The 24,352-nt window shown below is 56.7% G+C and overlaps 1 protein-coding gene across 8 annotated transcripts; it reads left to right on the forward strand.

The window, feature by feature from the left end:
• The first annotated feature begins 4,310 nt into the window (after nucleotides 1-4,310).
• LOC102516989 (pyridoxal phosphate phosphatase) lies at nucleotides 4,311-24,352 on the forward strand. Of its 8 annotated transcripts, none has more exons than XM_032492196.1 (18): nucleotides 4,311-4,773; nucleotides 5,928-5,970; nucleotides 6,209-6,313; nucleotides 7,440-7,516; nucleotides 7,783-7,894; nucleotides 7,977-8,053; nucleotides 8,542-8,686; nucleotides 9,208-9,276; nucleotides 9,426-9,516; nucleotides 9,941-10,086; nucleotides 10,823-10,934; nucleotides 11,298-11,379; nucleotides 11,465-11,545; nucleotides 12,065-12,181; nucleotides 12,913-13,010; nucleotides 13,298-13,457; nucleotides 14,463-14,568; nucleotides 16,641-16,833. In XM_032492196.1, exons 1-18 carry the CDS (start codon nucleotides 4,715-4,717, stop codon nucleotides 16,776-16,778), a joined length of 1,818 nt encoding a protein of 605 aa, XP_032348087.1. In that variant the 5' UTR covers nucleotides 4,311-4,714; the 3' UTR covers nucleotides 16,779-16,833. The 8 variants fall into 8 exon arrangements, with proteins under 8 accessions (XP_032348087.1, XP_032348089.1, XP_032348088.1 ...); XM_032492198.1 differs by having other exon boundaries at nucleotides 14,463-14,557; XM_032492197.1 differs by lacking the exon at nucleotides 16,641-16,833 and adding an exon at nucleotides 23,021-24,352 and having other exon boundaries at nucleotides 4,315-4,773; nucleotides 14,463-14,557.

Raw genomic sequence — 24,352 nt, forward strand, 5'->3', positions numbered from 1 at the left:
ACTGCCAGCTGGGAGTCTAGGCCTCTTCCAGGAGGGTCCCTGGCTTCCTGGGTGACTTTGAACAAGGTGCTTCCTTCTCTGGTCTTTAGGTTCCTTGTTTGAAAAGGTGAGAGGGACCCAGTGAGCTGTAAGGCCCTTCTGAAGCCTGAACAGTCTTTGGGCAAAAGGGTCCCCCAGGCTGTCCGATGTCAGGATGTCACAGGGACAAGGAGGTCCCTTCCATCTTTCGGACCACCCACCTTCCTTGTTCCTAGTCTATCCATCCAGCTGTCTGTCCGTCCTGCAAGTGTCTCTTGAGCAGCCCCTGTGCCAGGCACAGCCCTGTCCTCAAAGCTCACAGCCTGGCATGACACGTGTGGACCAGGAGCACAACCACCAAGAGCTGGCAGGGAGGTGGACGTGAAGAGCCCACATCTGTCTGAGGAGGTCGGGGACGGGAGGTCTGATCAAAGGAGGGGACCCTTTGCCTCCTCTGCCTGGAGGAGTCCTTCCCTAAATCCTGTGTAGCGATTCAAACTTAAGTCCAGAACTTCTGGGGTCTGCTGGCTGGAAGGGGGTGCACGTGGAAGGAGAGTTCTCTGTCTCTTCAAGGGTCACCCCCACCCCCACCCCAGGAGCAGTGGGACTTCCCGGGTCACGAAGCCACACTTCCACTTCTATTTGTGTGGCTGGAGGCAGCAGCTCTTTTTATCATTTTTTTTTATAGCAACCACAGCACACTGTGCTCATCTGTTCATAGCCAAGAGAAACAGAGGCCACCGCTCGCCTGGGGAGCCTGTCTCTGCCGTTCACTTGGTGCCCCACCCCCACTTTCCGAAGGCCTCCTGTCCCCCCTCCTTACCCCAGCCCCTGGGGCACAGCAAGGCAGACGGGGGAGCCAGGCCTGAGGCCGGGCACTGCGCCAGACCTGCAGCATGCAGCCTCTCCCTGCGGCCTCATTAAGCCCCTCCCTTAAACTGCCTGTGAAGATGGGAAACTGAGGCTCAGAGAGCTTCTGAGGGCACACATGAGGCCTCAAGTCTGACCAGCAGTCCTGTGAGTTGTCCACCCTGACAGCACATTTCCCCCGCCGCCTGAACCTGCCCACCCCACCCCTCTGTCAGCTGCTGTCCTCTAGGGCTGGGGTTAAGGGCACATGCTCTCCAGGACTGTCAAGATCGCGGTGAGGTCCCTGTGCCTCAACCCCACCGAGAGTTCCCTGGGAAGTCTTTTTCGCTTGAGGAGAAGGCAAGGAAGTTTTCAGAGCCCCAGAAATCACACCACACGCCTAGCTGCTCTGGGCAGGAGCCTCCTCTTGGAGGGCAGCACGGATATGGCTGGCCACAACAATTTGTCAAGTGTCTAAAATGGGATGTTCTCGCTCAGTCCTGCCACCCCCCAGCTGACCCCTGCTACCACCAGCTCAGTGCTGGCCACTGGCCTCCCTGCCCACATCCTGCTGGAGTTTCACCAGCAGATACGTCCCAGACTGTCAAAGGTTTCCGCAGACAACCTGTACTGAAGCCTCTGGGTCCCCCTAAGCAGCCACGGGGATCAAGGAGGGGTCAGGGACCAGCATTTCTGGGGTATCCAGGCAGCGCCATCTGGCACAGCAGGAGAGCACATGGGTGCTTTGGAGCCTCTCAGATCTGCTTTGTAACTTGGCCTCTACCACTTAGCCAGCTGGGGACCTGGGCCAGGAACCTGGATCTGTTCATCCACAAAACCACATGATACCAACCTCACTGGAGTATGTACATGACAGTAAGTGCCATTGTCCCCAGGCAAAAGTGCCACTGTCCCCAGGCAAAAGTGCCACTGTCCCCAGGCAGCAGGACACGTTTAGGCTGCAACTGAGGCAGGAATGCGGGTAAAGGGCCTTTCCACTCCTGACTCTACAGGCTAAATAATAAGAATCAGGGCCAGGCGCTATCTTAAGCATTTTACATATTAACTTACTTAACCCTCACAACAACCTGTTAGGTAGACACTGTTATTATTCTCAAGTTACCTGAGGAGGACACAGGCTCAGTAAGGTCAGTGACCCTACCCGCAGGTCACCCAGCCAGTGAGAGGCTGAGCCCAGCTAACCCGCACCAGCCCCATCCTTAAGCTCTGTTCCTGCTGTCTTTGGGGTTGGAAGTAAATGTCCATCGATGTGATGTCTTCACTTGCCATTCAAGTCAGCTGTGTTTAGTGAGCTCCTGTGACTATGGCGCATTACTAGGGCCCCAAGAATTCAGCGTGAGCCAAACAGGACCCAGGCCATCCTTGGGGGTCAGGGTTGGGGGGCTCAGCCAAGTCACTGGAGCAGGGGTTGGCTGATGACCTCTGCGCCCCCCCTTCTGCATTTGCAGCTCTAAAGCTGTGCTCTCAACACTCCCTGATTGAAAATCCAAAAGTCCACTTCTGAGTGCAAAAGTCTCTGATGACCACATCCTTCGAAGTATGATCCAAACTTCGGGGCTTCCAACCTTTTTATGATTCAACATCTGAGTGAACCTGAGCTTAAATATACCAGAAAATATACCCCTTACTCAGCCAAAAGGTACAGCAGCCCCACCAGGCTGGGCATGGTGGAGCCAGGTGCCTTTCCTGCAAAGGCTTTCGGGTCTGACTGAGGGGAGTCTGGAGCCCAGATGGGAGGCCCAGAGCTCAGATGGCCTGATTATATGGTTCAGTTATTTCCACAGCAGCTGCTCCTACAGCCCACATGGACTGACACCTCCCCAGTCCGGAGCTGGGAGCTCTGGCCTGGGCAAGACTAGGAGGGACAGAGGTAGAAGCCAGGCCTTGCCCTCAGGGACCTTCAGAACAGCTGGGGAAGTGGACAAGCCCAGGCCAGTGTGGCCCTGGCCAGAGGCAGGACTGGAACAGGGTGGGGAAAGCATGTAGCCTGGACATTTCCCAGATGGCAAGACAGTGGCACCTGGTGTCGTCACCGGCTTGGGAGTCTTCAGTTTCTTGATTCTGCACACAGTAGGTTCTGCCCATTGCGGAGATGGGGGAAATAAGACACCACGAAGTTCTGGGATCTGTCCAGTGAGGTAGAGGCCAAGGATAGAACCCAGACATTGCAAAGCCCTGCCCTACATTTTAACAAGCTGGGTCTACACTGGATTCAGGTGCCTCCTTCGGCGGAGAGATTTCCCAAGCCCCGCCCCCTACTCCAGGGGCCTTCCAGTTGGAAGAAGGGAGGGAACCTGGCCTAGGATCAATCCTCTCATCCTGGCCTGAGCCTTTGATCCAGGCGCTTCCCAAGTTCCGGCTAGGATTCCCCACTCAGGTGGCTCAAATAGTAGCATATGGAGGAGGGTTCCCTTTGCAGCCCCTCCCCACCCCGCCGGGGTCTGCCTGTTTCTCCTTTTGGAGAGTGGAGGGGTAGCCAGTGTGCCCACTGTGCCACGCTCCATGCTGGGCGCTGGGCACACTGAGATGCTAGAGGTCCTTCCCTCATGAGTGCCCATTCTGTCTCCCCTGCCCCTCACACACACTAGGTGCTCAAGTAATCTTCAAACTGAATTGAAACTCCAACAAGGCAAGGGCAGTTGGTGTGCCAGGACTCTCCTCCAATCCCCTCACTCTTCCCCCAGCCCTGGGGCTCCTGATGCCCAAGGGGTGTAGGGGTTCAGAGTAAAGAGAGCCTACGGTTTCCCAAAGGCTCTCATCTCATTAACTCGCAGTCACGGAGCATCTGCTCTATGTCCAACTCTGTTTCCGACCGAGGGCCAAAGAAATAACTACTGCTGAGTTTAGGGGGGTCAGCACAGCACCCACATCATTGCCTTACAAGAAGTTAGGGCAGGGACTGGGGAAGTCTGCCAGGAGAAGGGACTTGACAGAGGAAACTCGGTGTTGGGCTGGGAGAGAGCAGGGTGTCAGGGAAGTGCTCTGGGAGGGCTCCCTGGGGCTGGAGGGTGGTGGGCACCCCCGTGAAAGGGGTGATGGGAGCAGGAGCATGGGTGCTGGAGAAGCAGACAGGGTACCTTGTCTGCTCTTCCAGGTGGGCAGGGTCAGGACAGCTGAGCTAGCAGGCCACCAGGGACAGTGAGTCCAGAGTTGCAGGGACTTGTCCAAGGGCACCGGGTGGCCCCAGGAAGCCAAAGCTTTCAGCCAATCTTCCTGCGGGGAGATGGGGATGACTTTTAGCTTAAGGTGGCCAAGAGGTCCTGTGGGGGAAGGGGTCTAGGACAGCGTCCTTTGGGAGACCCAGTTGGGCCTGTCCTTGGCCTCTGCCTCCTAAGCATGGAACCTTGTTTCCGCTTTAAGAGGGTGCCAAGGTTATTTATACCCAGGGCCTGCAGGCCGGGCGGGTGGAGCAGGAACCCAGGAAGCGGTGCAGGCGCGCTGTCAGGAGCGGCTTACCTGCTTCCCGCCACCGGGGCTGAGCGGGGCGGAGCAGGGGAGGAGGAGCCGCGCACACAACCTGTGGGCCGCCCGGCGGCCGGCGGACCCACACTCGCCAGGACCGGCGAGGGGCCCTTGGGGGGCCTCCGGAAGACGCGAAAGAGTGAGAAAACAAACTTGGAGAGTGGAGTGACCTGGGGGCCGGGGGCGGAGTCGCCAGCGGGGGAGGAGAGAGCGAGCAGCGAGCGAGAGCGCGGCTGGCCCAGGAAGCGGAGAGCGCCGCCCACCCATCCGGGGCGAGAGAGGCGCCGCGGGCAGAGGCAGGCTGGGCCGGGGGCTGGGCCCTCGACCCCCACCGTGACCCCGCAGCCCCCAGCCCGCCCCCAAGATGATGAAGAGGCAGCTGCATCGCATGCGGCAGCTGGCCCACACGGGCAGCTTGGGACGGTAAGAGGCAGCCCCCTCCCTTCCAGCCCCCGGCTCACCCCCCGTAGGACCCTAGGGGAGGTAAAAGTGGGGGGAGGTAGGGGACAGCTGGACAGCCACCTTCTGACTGGCCACTTCTCTTCCTCCCTTCTAAATGCCACCCTCACCTCCCAGCCAGAGCAGGAAGGGTAGGCACTGGCCTTTGGGGGAAGGGGCACCCCCACCCCCAATTGGAGGGCGAGTGGAGGATCAAAGATGCTGGGTCTTCTCTGTCTCCATGAGCCTCTAAATAGATGGTCCTCCCTGGCCTCACTTGTCCCCTCTGTACAATGGGGACTGTTATCTGGTTGCCTGAGGGGGAGGGGTGACCAGCAGCCCAGACCTTAGGGGAGCGGAAGAGACAGGGTCCCGTCAGAGGTGGAAGGAGGGGCCTGCCTCTGTCTGCCTGGTGCCTCTTCCCACCCCACCCACCCCCCAGCCCAGAGGCCTCCTGCTTCTCTATCTTGCTTCTGCTTTTCCCAGCCTCAGGTAGAAACATCCTCAGGTCCCCCTGTTCCTACCACAGCTCCTGAGCTGGTGGCGTGGAGGTCAGAAATCTGTGGAGCTCCCAGGGCCTGTCATCTCTTCCCCCTGCAGTGGGAGTTTCTCATTCTCTGGGCCCAGGGGAAGGGACTGAGTGTCCACAGACCTGTTCTAGTCTCACATTGGCGCAGACACCTGTGTTAGCCTGGGTAGTCAGGCCACCTTGCTCCAGGCCTCAGTGTCCCCACATGTCCCCCGGTGGAGGCCCAGGACCTGCCCATCACTACAGTCCAGAGTCCTGTGTGACTGACAGCCCAGGAGTCCGAGTTCACACACTTCCTGTTCTTGGGGCCAGCCCGGGGTCTCCGCTGCCCTGATCAGCAGAATAGAGAGGCTCCCCCAGTACCCTCTTTGGTTTTGTCCGCCCTCTCAGGACACAGCCCTGGGTGGAGGAGGAAAAAGCCTGCATCCTATTCCCGCCCCCGTGGAATGTGTTCCGACTGGGATGAGGCAGGCGGGCCACCCAGGGCGGCCTGATCGGGAGGGGCACTGGAAGCAACTGGGGTTCAGGTGCCCTGTTTTGGGGGGGCCGGAGGAGGCCGGGGGTTTTCTAACCTGGGTCGGCTCAGCAGAAGCTCTCTCTCCCCCCACAGCACCCCGGAGACTGCTGAGTTCCTGGGTGAGGACCTGCAGCAGGTACATGCCTGGGCCAATAGTGGGTGGCAGGGCAGGCCTGTGCAGGCGTCCTGTGCAAGCTGTCAGCAGAGGGCCGGGCAGGGATGCCAGCTGGGGACCTGAGTTGAGTCATTCTCATGCTGTTGGCCATGGGGTCCCCAGGAGTAGGAAAGAGAAAGGTAGTTCCTGCTCTGGGGGAAAACTGGGGAGTGGGGAACAACCACCTCCCATGATCCATAACCCCCGGACCCCCTCCCAGGTGGAGCAGAGGCTGGAGCCAGCCAAGCGAGCAGCCCACAATGTCCACAAACGACTGCAGGCCTGTCTGCAGGGCCAGAGCGGGGCAGACATGGACAAGCGGGTGGTGAGTGGGGGTCCCAGGGAGGAGGAGCCTGGGCAGGACACCTCTGTCCAATGGGGCAGCGAGGTCACAGCTGGGGTCTCCCCGCCAGTATGCATCTCTGGAATCAAGGGAGTGGAGACTGCTTTGTCCTAAGGCCCCTCGGGCACCCCACTCATTAGATCCTATTTCTTCCCCATCCCCTTCTTGACCCCGCCCCCTCTGCGCCAATCCTCTGAGCCAAAGCCAGGCCTCTGACAGCACCTGAACCTCTCTGTCCAATCAGCACCCAGAGCAGGTGCTCTTAACTGGGCAGCCTGTGAGGGCTTCCTGAAGGAAGTGGCATTTGAGGTGGATTTTGAGTGTTACTCACTGGTATTAATCAACAGCCAGTATTTATGGGTTGATTACTGCTAGTCTGTTGCTAAGATATGTCAAAGCATTGCTTCACTTAATGCTGAAAATAACCGTAGGAGGAGGCTGCCTTTAATAGCACTGTGTACAGAGGAGGAAATGGAAGCAGAGAGGTAAAGTGACTCACTCAAGGTCACACAGCTAGTAAGTGGCAAAACTAAGATTTGAACCCTGGTCTCTCTGACCAAAGCTGATGCTCTCCATTAGGCTAGGTAGGAATGGGGAGGCATATTTGTGATCAGATGATAATTGAACTTGACCAGAGCAATAGGGAGCCGTGGTTGGTTTTGAGTTGTTTGGGGGCTCAGTCAGTCACATACGCTCTGAAGCAGAGGAAAGAGCCCTCTCCGAGGTGGTGTTCCTGGCTTCTCCACTTTCTTAACTGTGTGAACTTAGGCAAGCCGCACCCTCTGTTTTGAGTTTTCCGTTCAGTGATGGGACTTGGTCATTCCTTCCTGCCCAATCCAGTGGCTTCTGGGAGGGAGAAAAGGGACCCCAGGTGGATATGGGCTCTGTACATGGTCACAAGGAGATGTCACCTCCATGTACCTTGTCATCATCCTGCTTCCACTCCCACCTGTGACTGCAGCCCCCTGGGTTCCCACCTTCCCTGTCCATGCCCAGTGCCTTGGTGAGGTACTGCCCCCAAGGGACTTGCCATGTGCTCAAGTAGGGTGGAGGGAGCCCAGGGGGCGAGCACACACATGCTCACAGCCAGCCCTGCCCCTCCCTGCAGAAGAAGCTTCCCCTCATGGCTCTGTCCACCACGATGGCCGAGAGCTTCAAGGAGCTGGACCCCGATTCCAGCATGGGGTGAGCACGAACTGGGGGCTTGGCCCTCACCTGGAGATGCCAAGGAGGGATCTGGGCTGAGAGGGGGTCCAGTTCACTGGGGAAAGATAACCAGTCTGGGGAGAGTGCCCTGGTCAGTGAGGGCAGCCAGACTTGGGAGGAGGGTGTGGGGCTCAGTGAAGATGAAGGAGAGATAGAGGGACAGGAGGGAGAGAGGAGGCCTGAGTCTTTCCAGATGGGGGTGAGGGGCTGTGGGAGCCTGGGCCCACTGGGTGCTGTGTCCACAGGAAGGCCTTGGAGATGAGCTGTGCCATTCAGAACCAGCTGGCCCGCATCCTGGCTGAGTTTGAGATGACCCTGGAGAGGGATGTCCTGCAGCCGCTCAGCAGGCTGAGTGAGGTGACTCAGCCCCGCCCCTAGCTTCCCCAACCTCTAGCTCCTACCTCCACAGCCCACTGAACCCTCCTCTGCCCACCCCCAGGAGGAACTGCCAGCCATCCTTAAGCACAAGAAAAGCTTGCAGAAACTGGTGTCTGACTGGAACACGCTTAAGAGCAGGTGGGAGCCACAGCCTTCAGGTGGGGTTCATGCCAGCCCATGGATGTGGCCACAGAACTTAGGCCCTTCCTCCATGAGGAGGACACTGCAGGGCCCACTGAGAACAGTGTGTGTTCTTGTGCCACACCCAGACGTTAGGAACATGTGACGGCACATGTGAGGGGGCCTCTGTGCGCGTCTGTACATGTGTTTGTGCAGGTGGGGGTATCACCAAAGCCTAGGATAGCCATAAACCATCCTCCAAGATCCCTGGATGGTAGGACAGCCCCACCCTCTACTCTGGAGGTGTGTGGCTATGATCATCAAGCTCGCCACCAGGGGGCGACCCAGAGCACTCTGCGCAGACCCTGCAGAGGCCCAAGGCCAGCGCAGCTCTGGGATTTGCATCTGTAAATCCCAGAATGCTATGTGGTCAGGTATATGGAGGGGCACTTGGCTCTGGACATGCTATGGGAACAGTGACCACCCCACCTTGGGATCGTCCCCAGGCTCAGTCAGGCAGCTAAGAACTCAGGCAGCAGTCAGGGCCTGGGTGGCGGCCCCGGCAGTTACAGTCACACCACCACGGCCAACAAGGTGGAGACGCTGAAGGAGGAGGAGGAGGAGCTGAAGAGGAAGGTGGAGCAGTGCAAGGTGAGGGCATATGGGGCTTTCTGGATGTGCGGGGGTGGCCGGGGTGGGTACTGTCCCCGTTTCGCAGAGGAGGAAACCAGAGCTCAGAGAGGAGACAGGACTTGCCCCAGGCCACAGAGCTAGAAAGCAGCAGAGCTGGGATTTGAACCCAGGCAGTCAGGCACCAAAGTGCATACTAGGCATTACCTTGTAGCCTCTGTTTATACCAGTCGCACAACAGCTGGAAGGGCCTGTTCACCAGAATCTCGGTGTGTTTGCAAAGTGAGTGAGTGAGTGAATGAGCAGCGAGTAACACAAGGCACTGTGCCAAGGTTATGTGGACACAGAGAAGAGGACTAGAAGCTGTAAAAGCCTCTCAAGGGCTTGAAGGGGCCCCTGTGGGCTGGCCCCAAGAGCCAACCTTGGCAGAGAGAGGAGAGCTGTCTGCGACCCTCCCCATACAGCTTGGGCAAGTCACTCACCCCTCCAAGCTTCCCTGCTGGGCCCCAGCCTCAATGGTATAAACCCTCTCTGTCCCCAAGGACGAGTACTTGGCCGACCTGTACCACTTCACCACCAAGGAGGACACATATGCCAACTACTTCATCCATGTGAGTCCAAGACCAGGCTCCAGCTACCCAGAGCTCAGGGGCCACTGAGACCCCCTGCGAGATGGTGGGAGGGAGGGGTCTGCATTTGTTACCCTGGGGGAGGCTCAGCTTCCCTCTCTTCCCTTGGGGGTGTCCCCTCGTCCCCACAGCTCATGGAGATTCAGGCTGATTACCATCGCAAGTCTCTGAGCTCTCTGGACACGGCCCTCGCTGAGCTGAGGGAGAACCACAGCCAAGCAGGTGGGGACACAGGTGGGCCTCAACCCACACCCCTGACCCCCACCCTGCTTGGGGCACGTTAAGAACCTTGCACTCCATCCTGAAGGGCAATAAGGATACATGGATGAGTTCTGAGCAGAGGAGGACAGTTAGATTTGAGATGGAGAGGTTGCTCTGGCTGCAGCTTGGAGGATGGAATGAAGGGGCAGGACTAGGGTCAAGAGACCTGTTAGGAGGCAGAAGGGAGGTGACGGTGGCCTGGACAAGGGTGGAGGCAGTGGAGGTGAGTGGATTAGGGATGTTGGATGATTTCAGGATGTTTGGCATGGATGGTCAGTTGGCAGGTGGTAGCCCCTTGAGAACATCTCAGGGTGCCCCATCTGCCCTGACCTGGATGCTCAGGGGTGGGAGGACCCTAGGCCGCTGATCTGTCTCGTCCCTGCAGACCCCTCCCCCTCGATGACGGCCGCCCCCTTCTCCAGGGTGTACGGGGTGTCTCTGGGAACCCACCTGCAAGAGCTAGGCCGGGACATCGCCCTGCCCATCGAGGCCTGCGTTGTGATGCTGCTTTCTGAGGGCATGAAGGAAGAGGTGGGGCTCGCTGGGGCGGGTGGGGAAGGAGCATCAGGGCCCTCACTCAGTCCCACAGCTTGCTGGTGCGGGGGCCTGGGATCCCACCATTAGCACACAGGTCCCAGGAGAAGGCATGGCCTCCTGCTGCTGAGTTGACACCACCTCCCACTTAGTGATGCTCGTATGGGCCAGGCACTGTGCTGTAAGCCCTTTGCATTCCTTGCTCCATTGGGTTATCCCAGTAGCCCTTGGAGGGAGCCCTCATTAGCACCATTTTGCAAGGGGGAGACAGGCCAACAGGTAGATGTGCCCAGCGGCAGGTTACAAGGTGGCAGTGAAGCCAGGACTCCACGTGAGTCACTACCACTCGCTGCCCTCACCCGTCCTTTGCACTCGGTCAAGCTAGTACATCGCTGCTTTCCTGAAGACAGACCCTTAGGAGGTGGATCACACTCTAAGAGGATCTTCTGCTTCCCGACAGACCTGCTGGGCCTCCTGTCTTTTTTCTGCTCCCAACCAGACTCTTGTCTCCCCATAACTTTTCCTAGCTCCTCCCAAACTTTGCACTTTGCTCAGAATCCTAGACCTTGAGAGTTGAGAGGAACCACAGACATAGTGATGTCCACTCAGCCCACCAAACCAGTGGGGCCCCCAAGGCCTACCCCAGGATGGGAGTGAGCCAGGGCCTCCCAGCCAGGGTGTCCAGCCCTGCCCAGCCCTCCGTGACCCCCGCTTGCCCCCTCTCCTGCCTCAGGGCCTCTTCCGTCTGGCTGCTGGAGCCTCCGTGCTGAAACGCCTCAAGCAGACGATGGCCTTGGACCCCCGCAGCCTGCAGGAGTTCTGCTCGGACCCCCACGCCGTGGCAGGTGCCTGCTCCGAGGAGCCCTGGGTGGAGGGCCTTCCCCCGTTCCCTTCCCTGAAGCTGCCTGGAATGATCCATGATACATTTGGCTTAAGGCCTGATAATCTGTTGAGAAGACATCCGAGGAGATGTAGGGGCGCTTAACATGAGGTCCATGATGATCCCCCTGGAATGTGTGTACATTTTTTGAGGGACAAGATCACTAAGTTCCATCATTTTCTCAAGAGTCTGTGGCCCAAAGAAATGATCAGACCTAGACACGTTAGTGTAAACAAGGGCTGGAGGTTTCTAACATGGAGAGAGCCAGGTCCTGGGGGTAGCGGTGGGGACTTGGTGGGCTTAGTCTGAGCCCCCACCACCACTCCAGGTGCCCTCAAGTCCTATCTGCGGGAGCTGCCAGAGCCACTGATGACTTTTGACCTCTATGACGATTGGATGAGGGCAGCCAGGTGAGGATGGGGGCCGGTGCAGGGGAGGACAAGGCTGCCGAGGGGGCCTCTCTGGGCTGGCTCACCAGACCTCTCCCCTTCCCAGCCTGAAGGAGCCAGGAGCCCGGCTGGAGGCCCTCCAGGAGGTATGCAGCCGCCTGCCCCGCGAGAACTTCAGTAACCTCAGGTGAGCCCCCGGCCCATCCCAATGGCCTCCCCGAAGCCAGGGCCCAGCTGGCATTTCAGGGCCCTGGGTTTGAGTCCTGCCCCCTTATCCTAAGCAATATATCTGAAAACACAGCTTTGACGTAGTAGCCATATTTATGCGAGACACTGGACTAAACACATACCTTGAACCTTGAAGCCATACCACCTGGCTTCAAATCCCACCTCAGCCTCTGCTGTGCTCCTGGGCCAGCAATTTAACCTCTCTGTGCCTCAGCACCCTCATGTGGAAGACATGGAGCATGACAGCCCCTACTCCGTAGAGTGTCCAGGAGGTTCTCAACTTAGTGCCTGACACGTACGTGATGCTCAGTCGGTCAACTAATGTAACTGTTAAACTTCAAAACACATCCTTTGTGGGATCTGTGCCACTCTTTGGAAACCCCCGGCTGGGAAAGTCTCGGGTTTTGGAGGCATCCATGGGTGTTTGTGGCCCCAGATGCCCCGCCCCTGGCTTAAGGCCCCCTCCCACCCCCACCAGGTACCTGATGAAGTTCCTGGCACAGCTGGCAGAGGAGCAGGAGGTGAACAGGATGACACCCAGCAACATCGCCATTGTCCTGGGGCCCAACCTGCTGTGGCCCCCTGAGAAGGAAGGGTGAGGCGCACGGGTTGGGGGAAGGGGACAGCCCCAGCCCACCCCACCCAAACATCTGCTGCTTATTCCCCGCTGGGCCTCAGGTTCCCCATCCTTGGAGTGGGTTGAGCAGCTCGTTTTGTCAAGGATGCTGTGAGGAACAGCCCGAAGGGATCACAGACCCCACAGGGCTTTGGAGATAGGCATTCTGGGTAATGGTAGTAATGGGGTGCTTGGCAGTCTGTTGCTGGGCGCTGGGAGCCCAGAGATCTGGTTCTAGCCCCACCCCTGCACCTTCTAGAGATGGGCCTTAGGAAGGCACTGTGGCCCTTCATCTGTAAATTGGAAAGAAATTATACAAATGTTGAGGATCTGTGCTTTGGGAATTAGATGAGATAATGAATGGAGAAATGTTTTGTAAACTGTAAAGTACTGTGGAACGTGAGGGGTTGTTATTCACCCAGCTGGGAAGGCAAAAAGAATTCGTTCATTTGCTGAGTGCAGTTAGTTGCTGAGGCTGCTTAGATCCAAGATCCATGAGGACAGTGGCGCCATGACTGTCTGGTGATGTCTGTTGTGGGTGAAGGAAGGGGAAAATTTGGCGTGTGACTGATACATTTGCCATACACTGGTGGTCTGGGAGTGTTTTGAGAACAGGACTTGATGTGATTGATGTACGCAGCACAGGGCCAGAGTTGGGGCCACTAGACCTTGCTAAATGATGACTCACTTTTGCTCTCTTTTTGTCCCAGGGACCCAGCCCAGCTGGATGCAGCCTCAGTGTCGTCCATCCAGGTGGTGGGCGTGGTCGAGGCTCTGATACAGAACGCAGACACCCTCTTCCCTGGAGGTAAAGCTCCCGCCTTTGTGAATCCTGTGCCCTCATCTGCCGAGTTTGGTGGCATCCAGACTTTAGTCCCTGGCAGCCCCCTCCACTCTGAGCCTCAGTTTCTCATCTGTAAAATGGGGGTGAACATGCCTGCTTCGTGGGATTGTTGTGAGGCCCACGTGGGAGTGAGAAGGCAAAACACAGTCCAGATAGCATCAGGGGAAAGGAAAAATGGTCCCATCATGGGCTGAGCGGGATAAGGTTGGCGGAAGTTCTGCAAGTTACGACCTGCTCCTTTCTATCCGCAGATATCAACTTCAACGTGTCAGGCTTGTTCTCAGTGCCTGCTCCCCAGGACAAGGTCAGTGACAGGCCGGCTTCTGAGGAGCTTCCAGCAGTTGCCATGCCCACCCCAGCCGTTGTCCCATCTCCAGCTCCGACCCCGGTCCCAGTGGCTGCCAAGGAAAGGTAAGGACTGACGTATGAATGGCCCCACAATGCCCAGCCTGAGGCACCATCTCCCAGGGCGTCCAACAGAATTTTAGGAAAAACAATTACTGTATTTTCATCCCAAATGCTAGGTTTCCCAGTTTGGAGTGGGTGGGGTGGAAACAGACATACTCCTCTCAGCCACTGCTGTGTTCCCTGCGGGGTTACATGGCTCTTTGCTGTGCACCTACTATGTGCCAGGCATTGTTTCAGGCCCTAAGATTTAGGAAACTAAGGAGCTGGTCATTTTGGAATTTGTAAATACTGTACTTTCCAGTCCTCTCTTTGATGCTTTACATCGGAGGGGCTGTGTGCTACCATGTTGCCCCCAACCAAGTGGGGATTGTTCAGTTATCACAGACTGCTGGGGCCCAAAAATGAATTTCCTCAAATGAGTAACACAGACGAATACAACCCTTAGAACTTGCATTCCACGGGGTGGGGAGAGAGAATCAACCAGCATGAATAGAGGCACGATCTAACATCAGGCGGTGATGTGTGCTACACGGGGAGATGGAGCAGGGAGCTGCATGAGCCATGGGGTCAGGAACGGCCTCCCTGAGGACCAGCCAATGGAGCAGAGCCAGAGATGAGCCATGGCCTCCTCCTCTGCTTCTTGTCTGGTCTCTGGCTTCTCTCGTGGCCGGAACATCCCATAAAGATCATGTAGACCCTGAGAGCTGAGGCAGAGGGGAGCTCCAACGTTCTACCCCCTATCCTGGCCACATAGGGGACCACGGACCCTGTCTCAGTGCCACACAGCAGCCAGGCCTCAATGGATGCAAACTCTGGCCAACACCAGAAGCATCTCTTCAGGGAGGCCCAGCCTAGGGACAGATCCCAGGCCCGGCCACAAGGTGGTAGAGGTGGGGACAAGTCCTGGGAAGATCCAAATTCAGCCTGTTGGCTGGGAGCCTCCCCACAACTCCAGGAGACCTCTGGGAGATGGCCAGGGCTGACCTTGACCCTCCTCTTCCTTCTCAGGGCAGAGTCCGAGACACCCCTCAGACCAGCCTCCCCCAAGTTCAGTAGGAGCCCCCCGGAGGCAGGAGCCCCAGCAGAGGACACAGCTCGGAAGAGTGAGTTGGCTGTGGGAGGAACGGGGGTGCAAGAGGGTGGGCAGGGAGAGGGGGCGGGCCGTTTCCCATGTTTTCGGACAGCCGAGGGAAGCCAGGAATCCAGGTAGCTAAGAACCCAGGTTTGCTGCCTGATGCTCTGGGCTCAGATTCCAGCTCTGTGACCTTGGACAGGTGACTTCACCTGTCTGCACCTCAGCTGCCTCCTCTGTGTAATGGGACAGTAACTGCAACTACCATGGAGGGCTATTTGGAGAATGAAACGGTGCCGCCTGGCCCATAGCCAGCACACAGTCCATGCTCAATAAAGGTCAGCAGTCGCAAGCATTAGTGGCAGTGGAGTCCAGTCCCTCCAGAAGCCCAGAGATCATAGAGTAAAGAAGGAAGATGGGGTCTCCAAAGGGCTGTGAAGGAGAGTGGTGGTGGCGGTGGTGGTGGTGGTGGTGGTCAAGCGGCCTCCTTCTGAGCCTCTTTGGTGCACTCAGCTGTTGAGGTAGCCTAAAGCCAGGCAGGTTCAGGTGGAGAGTCTTCCAGGGCAACTAGGACACTTGGGATGCCCAGCCCAGGAGGCTCTAGACTTTTCCACCTGGGTATATAGGGTAGATCTGGGAATAGAAAGGACAGCGGCACGGGCCTCTGGACCACCACATGCTGGGAGGTCACGCAAGGGCCTTCCTACAGGTGGGGCTTCTAGCCACCTTTCCTGGGTGGGGGGCAAGCAGGATGTTTGCTCACTGGAGCACAAGTCAAACGGCTGTCACAGCATCACCTGCACTGGTCCTCTTGTCAGCCCTAGGAAGTCAAGGCTGCATCCCATCTCACTGGTTAGGAAACTGAGACCACAGGGGCTCAAGTCCCCCCAGTGGGTAGAGGCAGAGCTAGGACCAGAGTCCAGATGTCCTGGCCCCACCCCGCCTGTCGGCTGCCTCCCCAGGTTGGACTCTGCAGGGGGATCTGAACGCTGGACTGGGGGAGTTTCTGGTAGGCTTCTGAGAGGAGGTGAGCAGGACCCAGGTGTCAGGGGGAACTCATTTCTTTATTCAACAAATATGTACTGAACTACTCCATGCCCGCCACGCTGCTGTGCCGGCCAGCTGCACATACGATGGCCTCACTTTGTTTACATTCTACTCGGGTAGACAATCAATAGTCCAGCAAAATTAAAATTGACAAGATCATTTCAGAGCTGAAGAAGTCCCAAGAAGAAAAGATGACTGGAAAATATGACAGGAACTGGGGCAGGGCTGAGGAGGGGTCCTGTAGCTCAGAGGGTGGAGAGCAGTGGACAGAGGCCCGAATGGTGAGAATCCAGCAGGGAAACTGTTCCCTGCAGAGGGAACAGCAGATACCAAGATGAGGTGGCATGGAGCTTGGGGATTTGCCACAGGCAGTGTGGATGCCTAATTAACCCTTTCCTTCCTCCACAGCCAAACGCCCAGCGCCAGCCAGGCCCACCATGCCGCCCCCCCATGTCTCCAGCACCCGCTGCACCCCTCCAGCCTCAGCCCCACCCCCTGGCTCTGGCAGCCCTGTGACCCCCCGGGCTCTGCCCCGCCGTCTGGTTGGCAGCAACCTCCGGGCCCCCACGGTGCCGCCTCCATTACCCCCCACTGCCCCCCAGCCTGCCCGGCGCCAGAGCCGGCCCTCACTAGCCTCCCCCAGCCCAGCCTCCCCAGGTCCAGCCTCCCCCAGCGGAGTCTCTCTGAGCATGCCTGCAGATGTGGACCTGGGGGCTGCCACAGAGGAGGGAGGGGCCCCTGAGGCAGTAGGCAGGGCCCCCACTCCCCCAGTCATCCCCCCTCAGCCCCGGCCCAGGAACCTTGCCTCAGAGACCGACTGAGCTGGCAGCTCCTCCCTCACAGCCCTCAGCATCCCTTCCTCCCCACCTTGTCCTCCCAGGACACAGCCCTCACCCCTCCCAAGGGGGTGGGGGGCCTCCAGCCTTTGCCTACAAGTGCCTCGGTGCCCGCTGGGTCGGCCCCCATGGCAAGGGGGACTCAGAACAGTCCTCCGCTTCTAGACTTTGTCCTCTTGGATCCACTCTGGGTTTGGGGGTCCCCTCAGCCAACTCCCCACTCCCTGGCAGGGTCCCAGGGGAGCCGCTGGAAGGAAGGAGAGGCTCACCTACTCCTACAGGACTTTAATTTTTCTCTTGCCAATATATTTTTTTGTAAGGCTGGTAAATAAATTATTTTGGACAAAACTGGAGCAGCTGCCCAAATGATAGTTTTATTTTCTGTCCTTGAAATAAAGAAGCCACTTTCATAAAGGAGAAAAAATTACCTATTCTTTGCCTCCTTTCTTTTTCCTGTCTGAAATTATAACAGCCAACATTTTCAGTGCCTACTCTGTACTTCAACACTATGCTTTTCCCTGCATAAATTCCATTTAATCCTCTTCCCGGGGAGTAAATCCCATTACCTCTTAGAGGTGAGGAGACTGAGGCTCAGAAAGTGACCTACCAAGGTCACATGGCAAGTGAGTCATGGACCTGGCCCAGGTCTGCCTGATTCCAGAGCCTGGACTTGGCCCTCACATCCTGAGCAGTTTCTTTAACTTCTTGGAGTTTCCATTTCCTCACCTGTGAAACCGTTTAACAACTTCCACCATGGAAGCGTTGTGTGTGTGTGTGTGTGTGTGTGTGTGTGTGTGTGTGTGTGTGTGTCTATGGAGGGTGGCCATCAAGAAGGCTTCCTGGGGGGAAAGGAGGGAGGGTATAGCTCAAATGGTAGAATGCATGCTTAGCATGCACAAGGTCCTGAGTTCAATCCTCAGGACCTCCTTAAAAAAGGAGTCTTTCAGGAGCTGGCCAGGTGAAAAAAAAGGGAAGAAAGAACATTACAAGCCAAGGAGACAACTTATGCAAAGGCCAGGAACAAAACCCAGGGCACTGGAGAAGAGAAAATAGCCCGAGAGACTGACTGACAGGGTGTGGCTTTTCCCAGGTCTTCGAAGCTCCAGTTGCTCCTGGGGAGTCAGACAGGTCTTCAGGGTCTCAGAGGTTGAGAGACAAGCACAGAATTGTGACACATCCCTCCCCAAGTGGGGACCTAGGTAGCCAGATCCATCACTGCCCTGGGCAACTGGCCACTGCTGCTCTGTCTCCTCTCTCAAGAGTCCTCAGGGGACAGGCTGCCTCTAGCCCAGTGCCTCTCAGTTCTGGCCTCACAGTAGAATTTCTTGGTAATTAAAACACAAAGAAATCCAAAAATGCCAGGGCTCACCCAAAACAATTAAATTAGAATCTCCGGGGTCCTGCCGCACTTCGGTATTTTTAAAACACGTTTATCAAAAGTAATTGAATTGTATGTTTAAGATCTACGCATCCTATTTTATGTAAATTTTATCTAAAAAAAAAAAATCCGTTCCCCAGGGAACCCTACTGCACAGCAAGGGTGGAGAACTACTGGTCTAGGCCAGGGGCTCCAGCATCCGAGAGGACACCATGAGCCTCTCTCCCCGTCACGCTTCTCAGGACCTCTCTCTAGGAACTGGAGCATCCGCGGTTCAAAGGGCAAAGAGATTTTACCCAAACATGACATCTCCTCTAGTATCTGTTTTCCTCCCAGCAACCAGCTACCTTAAGCTTTTGATTGGCTGAGGAACGCAGGGCGACTATTCGCGCTATGTTTTCGATTCGAAACTCCTTATTGGCCCAAAAGAGCGTCAGTCTCCCAGCCTCCCACCCCTGCAAGAGGCTAGTTGGGGCTAAAGCTCCGTGGCGACTGGCCCAGCAGAGCTAAGGGGCGGGGCCTTTCCCTCTGTGGCGGCCGCGATTCTGCCCTTTTCTCCGGGCTTGGTTAGCGCTCCTCCCCGAGACTCTCGCCCCAACTGGCCGCGGGCCAGGCATGACCCCGCCCCCTGGCCCTTCCGGCGCGCCGATTGGCAAGTGCCGGGGCCCGAACGGCTGCGGGAGAGCGCGCCGTGCCCGCGGAAAGAGAGCGGCGCGGCGCGGGCGTGCGGGCAGCCAGTAGGCTGCATGGCGCGCTGCGAGCGGCTGTGCGGCGCGGCCCTGCGCGACGTGCTGGGCCGGGCGCAGGGGATCTTGTTCGACTGTGACGGGGTGCTGTGGAACGGCGAGCGCGCCGTGCCGGGCGCCCCGGAGCTGCTGGAGCGGCTGGCGCGGGCTGGCAAGGCGGCGCTATTCGTGAGCAACAACAGCCGGCGCACGCGGCCCGAGCTGGCTCTCCGCTTCGCGCGCCTCGGCTTCGGTGGACTGCGCACCGAGCAGCTCTTCAGCTCGGCCGTGTGCGCCGCGCGCTTGCTGCGCCAGCGCCTGCTTGGGCCGCCAGACGCGCAGGGCGCGGTGTTCGTGCTGGGAGGAGAGGGGCTGCAGGCCGAGCTGCGTGCAGCGGGTCTGCGCCTGGCGGGGGACCCTGGCGAGGACCCGGGCGCGGCCCCGCGCGTGCGCGCCGTGCTGGTGGGCTACGACGAGCACTTCTCCTTCGCCAAGCTGAGCGAGGCCTGCGCGCACTTGCGCGACCCCGACTGCCTGCTGGTAGCCACCGACCGCGACCCGTGGCACCCACTCAGCGACGGCAGCCGGACCCCCGGTGAGCACGGGACTGGAGTGGAAACTGAGCTGGGGGGCGGCCTGCGCTGTCGCCTCCATGCCTGGGGGTGCGGGACAGGGAAAGGGCGCCTCCAGGTGACAGGTGGGGAACAGGACGGATGTAGGGAGGTCCCCATCCATCAAGAGCCCAGGATGCTTTTGTGTCTTCTCATGGTAATTCTTGTAGTCGCCACCCTGTTGAGGGGCGGCAGTGGGGACTATTTGACAGATGAGGAAACTGAGGCCCATTGTGGCTCAGGGAGTTGCAGGTGGAATCCAGGGACTGGACTTGCAACCCTAGCCTTCCTGAACCTGCCTCAAGGACTACTGTCATTTTGCCCCACCTGCCATAGCGGTGAGGTCGGAGAGTTGGGGACAAAGCCTGGAAGGATTGTCCCCCTGTTGGAGGGTTGGAACAGCATTTCCAGTGGCAGGTTGAAGGCAGGTGTGCGGGGAGCAGGGCACACAGGAGGTGGGTGGAGTTTGACCTGAGTTCCAGTTCCAGCTCCAGGGCTCTGTAATCTCGCTAAGTTACATAACCTTGGAGCATCTCTGCCCTGGGTTTAAAATGGGAATACTAACCGTGCTAGTTTCGATGAGGAGAGAGTGACCAGGGTGAGTGCCTGGGTCTCAGATGATGTAAGTTGTATCTGAGCTTTCTCATGTTACAGAGATTTATGAAGCACCTTAGTGTCTGTTATTTAGTTTCAAAATTACTCTGGAGATGGAAGTTACTGTCCCATTTCTCAGTTAAAGAAACAGGCTGAGAGAGGAAGTGAGCTGCCCACGATCAAGAGGAACTGAACGTGGCTCTTGAGGCCATCTGACCCCCAACCCATAAACCCCACCCTCTCCATCCAAGGCCCTCTTCGCTGCTGGTAGACAGTGGGTATCTGGGTATTCACGTCTGCAGAGGAGGCAGGAGCAAGTGAGGCTCCTACATCTTGAAGGGTTCAAGTTAGACAAGAGCAGATGGTAGTAGAGGGTAACTGACAGTAGTGTGTGTGGACAGCTAGTCAATAGGCTGAGGGCAGAGACAGAACTCCATCACTCCCTCCCTGCTAGGCTACCGACTCAATTGATAACCAGATCCTGGGAGGGCAGGATGGAATTGATTGAGGAGTAGACACATTGTTATGATGGGGCCTCAAGGAGGGCCTAGGTCTGAGATCATCTAGGAAGGCTTCCTGGAGGAGGCATCTTGCAGGACAGGGCACTAGGGGTGGAACAGGTCTTGGGCCATGGCAGAACCAGTTCCAGGCTGGGAATCTTATTGTTCTAGGCCTGTCTTAGCTTTACTGCAGACATACTTGCTGCATGACCACTTCAGTCTCAGTTTCGCCATAAATCCAAGGTAGGGGCATTGCTCAGGGCTCCCAGCTGCAGGAGCTCCTGCCTGCCCTAGGCCATGCTATGAAAAGTGAGGTTCTCCGGAGGCCTCAAAGCTCAGATTAAGGCTGTGGGTTAAGAAGCTCTCCTAGGGGCTCAGGAAGAATAGTGTGGAGGAGCTCGGGAGAGACCAGGCCCTCTCCATGCCTGCCCCTTGGGTCTCAGCACCCACCTGGCTGTGCCCACCAGCTCTGCTGGTCACTCCCACAGCCAAGAGGGGGAGGCAGAGCTTAACAAATACAGCGCTGCTGTCCCGTTTGTGCACAACTGAATCATACAGCTCTGAAAGTGGAATAAAAATATTAATAAAGGCCCCAGTATGCATAAAATCTGAAAAAAATGCAAATCTCTCACCCCAGTTCCCCCCCCCCACTGTCCCTATGGGTCTCTTAAATTGTGTGTTTACCTTGTTACCATGTGGCAGCCACTTGAGCTGGCAAATAGAAATGCCTGCTGTCTTAGGAATACGTCACCAGCGAAACATATGCCAGCCTTGCATGACAGGATGTTGAGAGGAGTGGGATGCAGTGGTCTGAGGACAGAGTTATGTTCATAGACTCCCCTGCTTGGATGCTTGCTCCCCCAGGGTACGGATCTTTGTTTCATTCATTGCTCTATCCCCAGTGCCTAGCACGGTGCCTGGCATATAACTGGGCCTCAGTAAATCCTGGCTGAGTGAGTGAGGTAGGACATAGGGACCAAGAGTGATGAGCTCTATCCTGGTGGGAAAGGAAACTGCTGACAGAGCTACCATTCTTGAGCCAAGAAAATTGCTTTGGACTTGAACCCTTCCCATCCTGGAAGGAATTTCTAACAGAGCAAATGGTTCTTCTTCCCGACCCAGTTCTCAGGAAAACAGTCTGGCAAGTTCTAGGTCAGAGGTCAGGGAGACCTTCCCAGCAGGATTGCTCTGGGCTGGCTCTGCCCTGATCCTTGGTATGTTTCTCCTCCTCTGGGAGCTGCGGGCAAAGGATTCTTGCTGTCTGCACATCCCCTGTGCCTTTGGCTTAATCAAGCCAAGTGTCATTTGTGAGAAGGAGGCCCAGAGAGTTTGGGGTCAGACCAGTGGAGTACTGATAAATATTTAAGAACTGGAAGAGCCTTGATTTGTACCAGTTGCCAATTTCAGTGGTGTAAATACTCCCCTAAGGCCGGTTTCAGGCTCCCAATGTGAAGTCACTTCCCATCATGGGGATGGGAAGGTATGTACACGCCATTCTGTAATATTTCCATCATTATGGATGTAAATAACCTCAAGAGCATAAATAATGGTAAAATAGGAAGTGATGAGTTCTGAGAATTTATTACCTTTGTTTTAAACATATTTCATTCGATTGTCAGTTCGTGTAAGTTAACTTTTAATAGTGGCTTTGCTTAACCACCAGCTCACAGAATTCCTGAAAATGAAGCATTCAGTACTCCTAAGCCAGTACAAGCTGGCCCCGCACATGTCTGGATTAGATCTGCCTGAATGCATACCTTTTATTTGCCGCTTATTAAGCTGTGCAACCCTGGACAAGTTACTTAACAACACTGAGCATCAGCTGTCTCATCTGTAAAATGGGCATTTATGAGCACGCACACAGCCCCTGGCACTTCAGAACGTGCTTAGTAAATTGTGATTATCATCATCATTTATTCAGGGACATCAGTGTGACGGTAGGACGTTCTGGCACAAGGATGTGCCTCTGGGACGGGCACAGTGGACTTATTGTGTGGGGCAGGATGGTACTGAGCTGGGAATCAGAACTGTCCTCTTCTAAACAATCCTCCTATTGTTAAACCCTTGGGTGCAGTTCCACAATTTTGCTTATTATAGTTACTGCGGCCACGGACATCTTCAAGCATGTAGCTTTTTGTCTCCAGTTTGAATTCTCGCCTTGTGATCACTTTCCCAGTGGAGGCTGACAGGGTCAGAGGTGCGAACATTTCTGTGCCCTGCTGTATTCCAAAAGGGCTGTGCCAGTTTCCAAGGCCAAGAACGCACATTCTTGTAGCAGTAACCACAACTGCTGCTTGTTACATGCTTTTCCGTTTCCAAAGCACTTGCCCCTGTGATGCCCACAGCACCTCTCTGAAGGTAGGCCTTGCCTGGATCCCCCTTTCCAGTGAGTCCACGAAACTCAGAGAGGTTGGCTTGCCCAAAGGCATATGGCTGCCGGGGTAGAGCAGTGAACCTCAGGCAGGACTGACCGAGCCAGGCCCAGTTACATGCAGTGGCTCATCCAGGCCTTAAAATACCCACATGAGGTAGTGCCGTGGATATCCCCACATTAGAGATGGGAAAACTGAGGCACAGGGAGGTTATTAAGTAGCCTATCCAAGAAAGGTGGAGATGGGATGTGAATGCAGACAGATGGTTGCAGACTCAACCCCAACACTGAAATGTGGAAGCAGGCGGCCTTTTGACTCAGTTCAATCATTTGACCTCTGAGCCAAGCTGCCTCTGTGGGAATTCCAGTTTCAGGGCCTGGATGCTTTCCCTGCCACCCACCTCTACTGACGGAGTCTCCATGTCCCTGCAGGCACCGGGAGCCTGGCTGCTGCTGTAGAGACAGCCTCAGGACGCCAGGCCCTGGTGGTGGGCAAGCCCAGCCCTTACATGTTCGAGTGCATCACGGAGCACTTCAGTGTGGACCCCAGCCGCATGCTTATGGTGGGCGACCGCCTGGAGACCGACATCCTCTTCGGCCACCGCTGTGGCATGACCACCGTGCTCACGCTCACAGGTGTCTCCCGCCTGGAGGAGGCCCAGGGCTACCTGGCGGCTGGCCAGCACGACCTTGTGCCCCATTACTATGTGGAGAGCATCGCGGACTTGATGGAGGGGTTGGAGGACTGAGCCCACCAACCTGCAGCCACAGCCACAACCCTCCCTCACCCTGATCCCACAGCTGGAGGTGATGGGCCATGGGCTGCATTAAGCATACCAGCTCCCTGGCCCCAGTTTCTGCCCTGGTGGGGCTGGGACCCAGGGAAGGTTCGGGGCCCTCGCACCCCCTCCCAGCAGTGGCTGGGCACTCTGCTGTCCCAGAAGTTGCCCCCTCTCCCTGACTGGTTCGCCCTGGCCTGACCCAGCCAGGTGGCCTTATTTCCTGCCCTGTGAACTCCCCTGGTTTAAATCTGGGCCCTGTTGCCCACTGATTTCCCCCAACTCTGAGCACTTAGTCCCCTACCTCCTCCCGGGGGTCTCCAGAGCTCTGCCTGCTCCTGGGCCCTGGCCTTGGGTCCCTGTTGACCAATCAGAAGTCTAGGTAACCATAAATTATTATTACCCTGAGCCCTGAGTGGACCAATCAGAAGGCTAAGTGATAGTGACTCATTGATACTGGGTCCTGAGCGGACCAGTTGGGAGCCTAAGTGACAATGACCCTTTCATGTCCCTAGGTCCTGAGTAGACCAGTCAGGACACCATTTATAATGACCCATTGGTCTCTTAGATCCTGACTAGAACAATCCAGAAGTCAGAGACAGTGGCCTCTTGACAACCTGAATCTGACTAGACCAGCCAGGGGTCTAGATTTCTATCCATAAATAAGGGTCCACGTGCTGAAGACACCCCTCTACTACAAAGGGGCCACTTAGTGGCTTCTGGGGGCTTCTGTAGCTGAGAGCCCCACCCCTCCCTGATCATGGTAGCAGACCAGTGTTGATGGTGGCCACAGCTTGGGAAGGGGGCCTTCATGCTCCCTCTGTGCCGTCAGTATTTGCCATGCCACCTCTCCCCCGAGCCCACCCCTAGCTATTTATTTATTGTGTGACAGTGACAGTGGGAGTGGGGGCAGGGCCTTCCCCGCCACCTCCACCTCTGTTGTAACCAGTCCGCCCGTACTTAATAAAGTGCGAGTGGGAGTGTC

The sequence above is a fragment of the Camelus ferus genome, chromosome 12 (genome assembly GCF_009834535.1).
Source record: "Camelus ferus isolate YT-003-E chromosome 12, BCGSAC_Cfer_1.0, whole genome shotgun sequence".
In the NCBI taxonomy this organism is placed as follows: domain Eukaryota; kingdom Metazoa; phylum Chordata; class Mammalia; order Artiodactyla; family Camelidae; genus Camelus; species Camelus ferus.

Bases quoted from the DNA above. Each gene is read 5' to 3' on its own strand.
- LOC102516989 (XM_032492191.1), top strand. From the start codon at position 4,715: ATGATGAAGAGGCAGCTGCATCGCATGCGGCAGCTGGCCCACACGGGC. The intron at 6,314-7,439 runs GTGAGTGGGGGT...CCCTCCCTGCAG, and splicing joins CAGACATGGACAAGCGGGTG to AAGAAGCTTCCCCTCATGGC. The intron at 10,935-11,297 runs GTGCCTGCTCCG...CCACCACTCCAG, and splicing joins GGACCCCCACGCCGTGGCAG to GTGCCCTCAAGTCCTATCTG.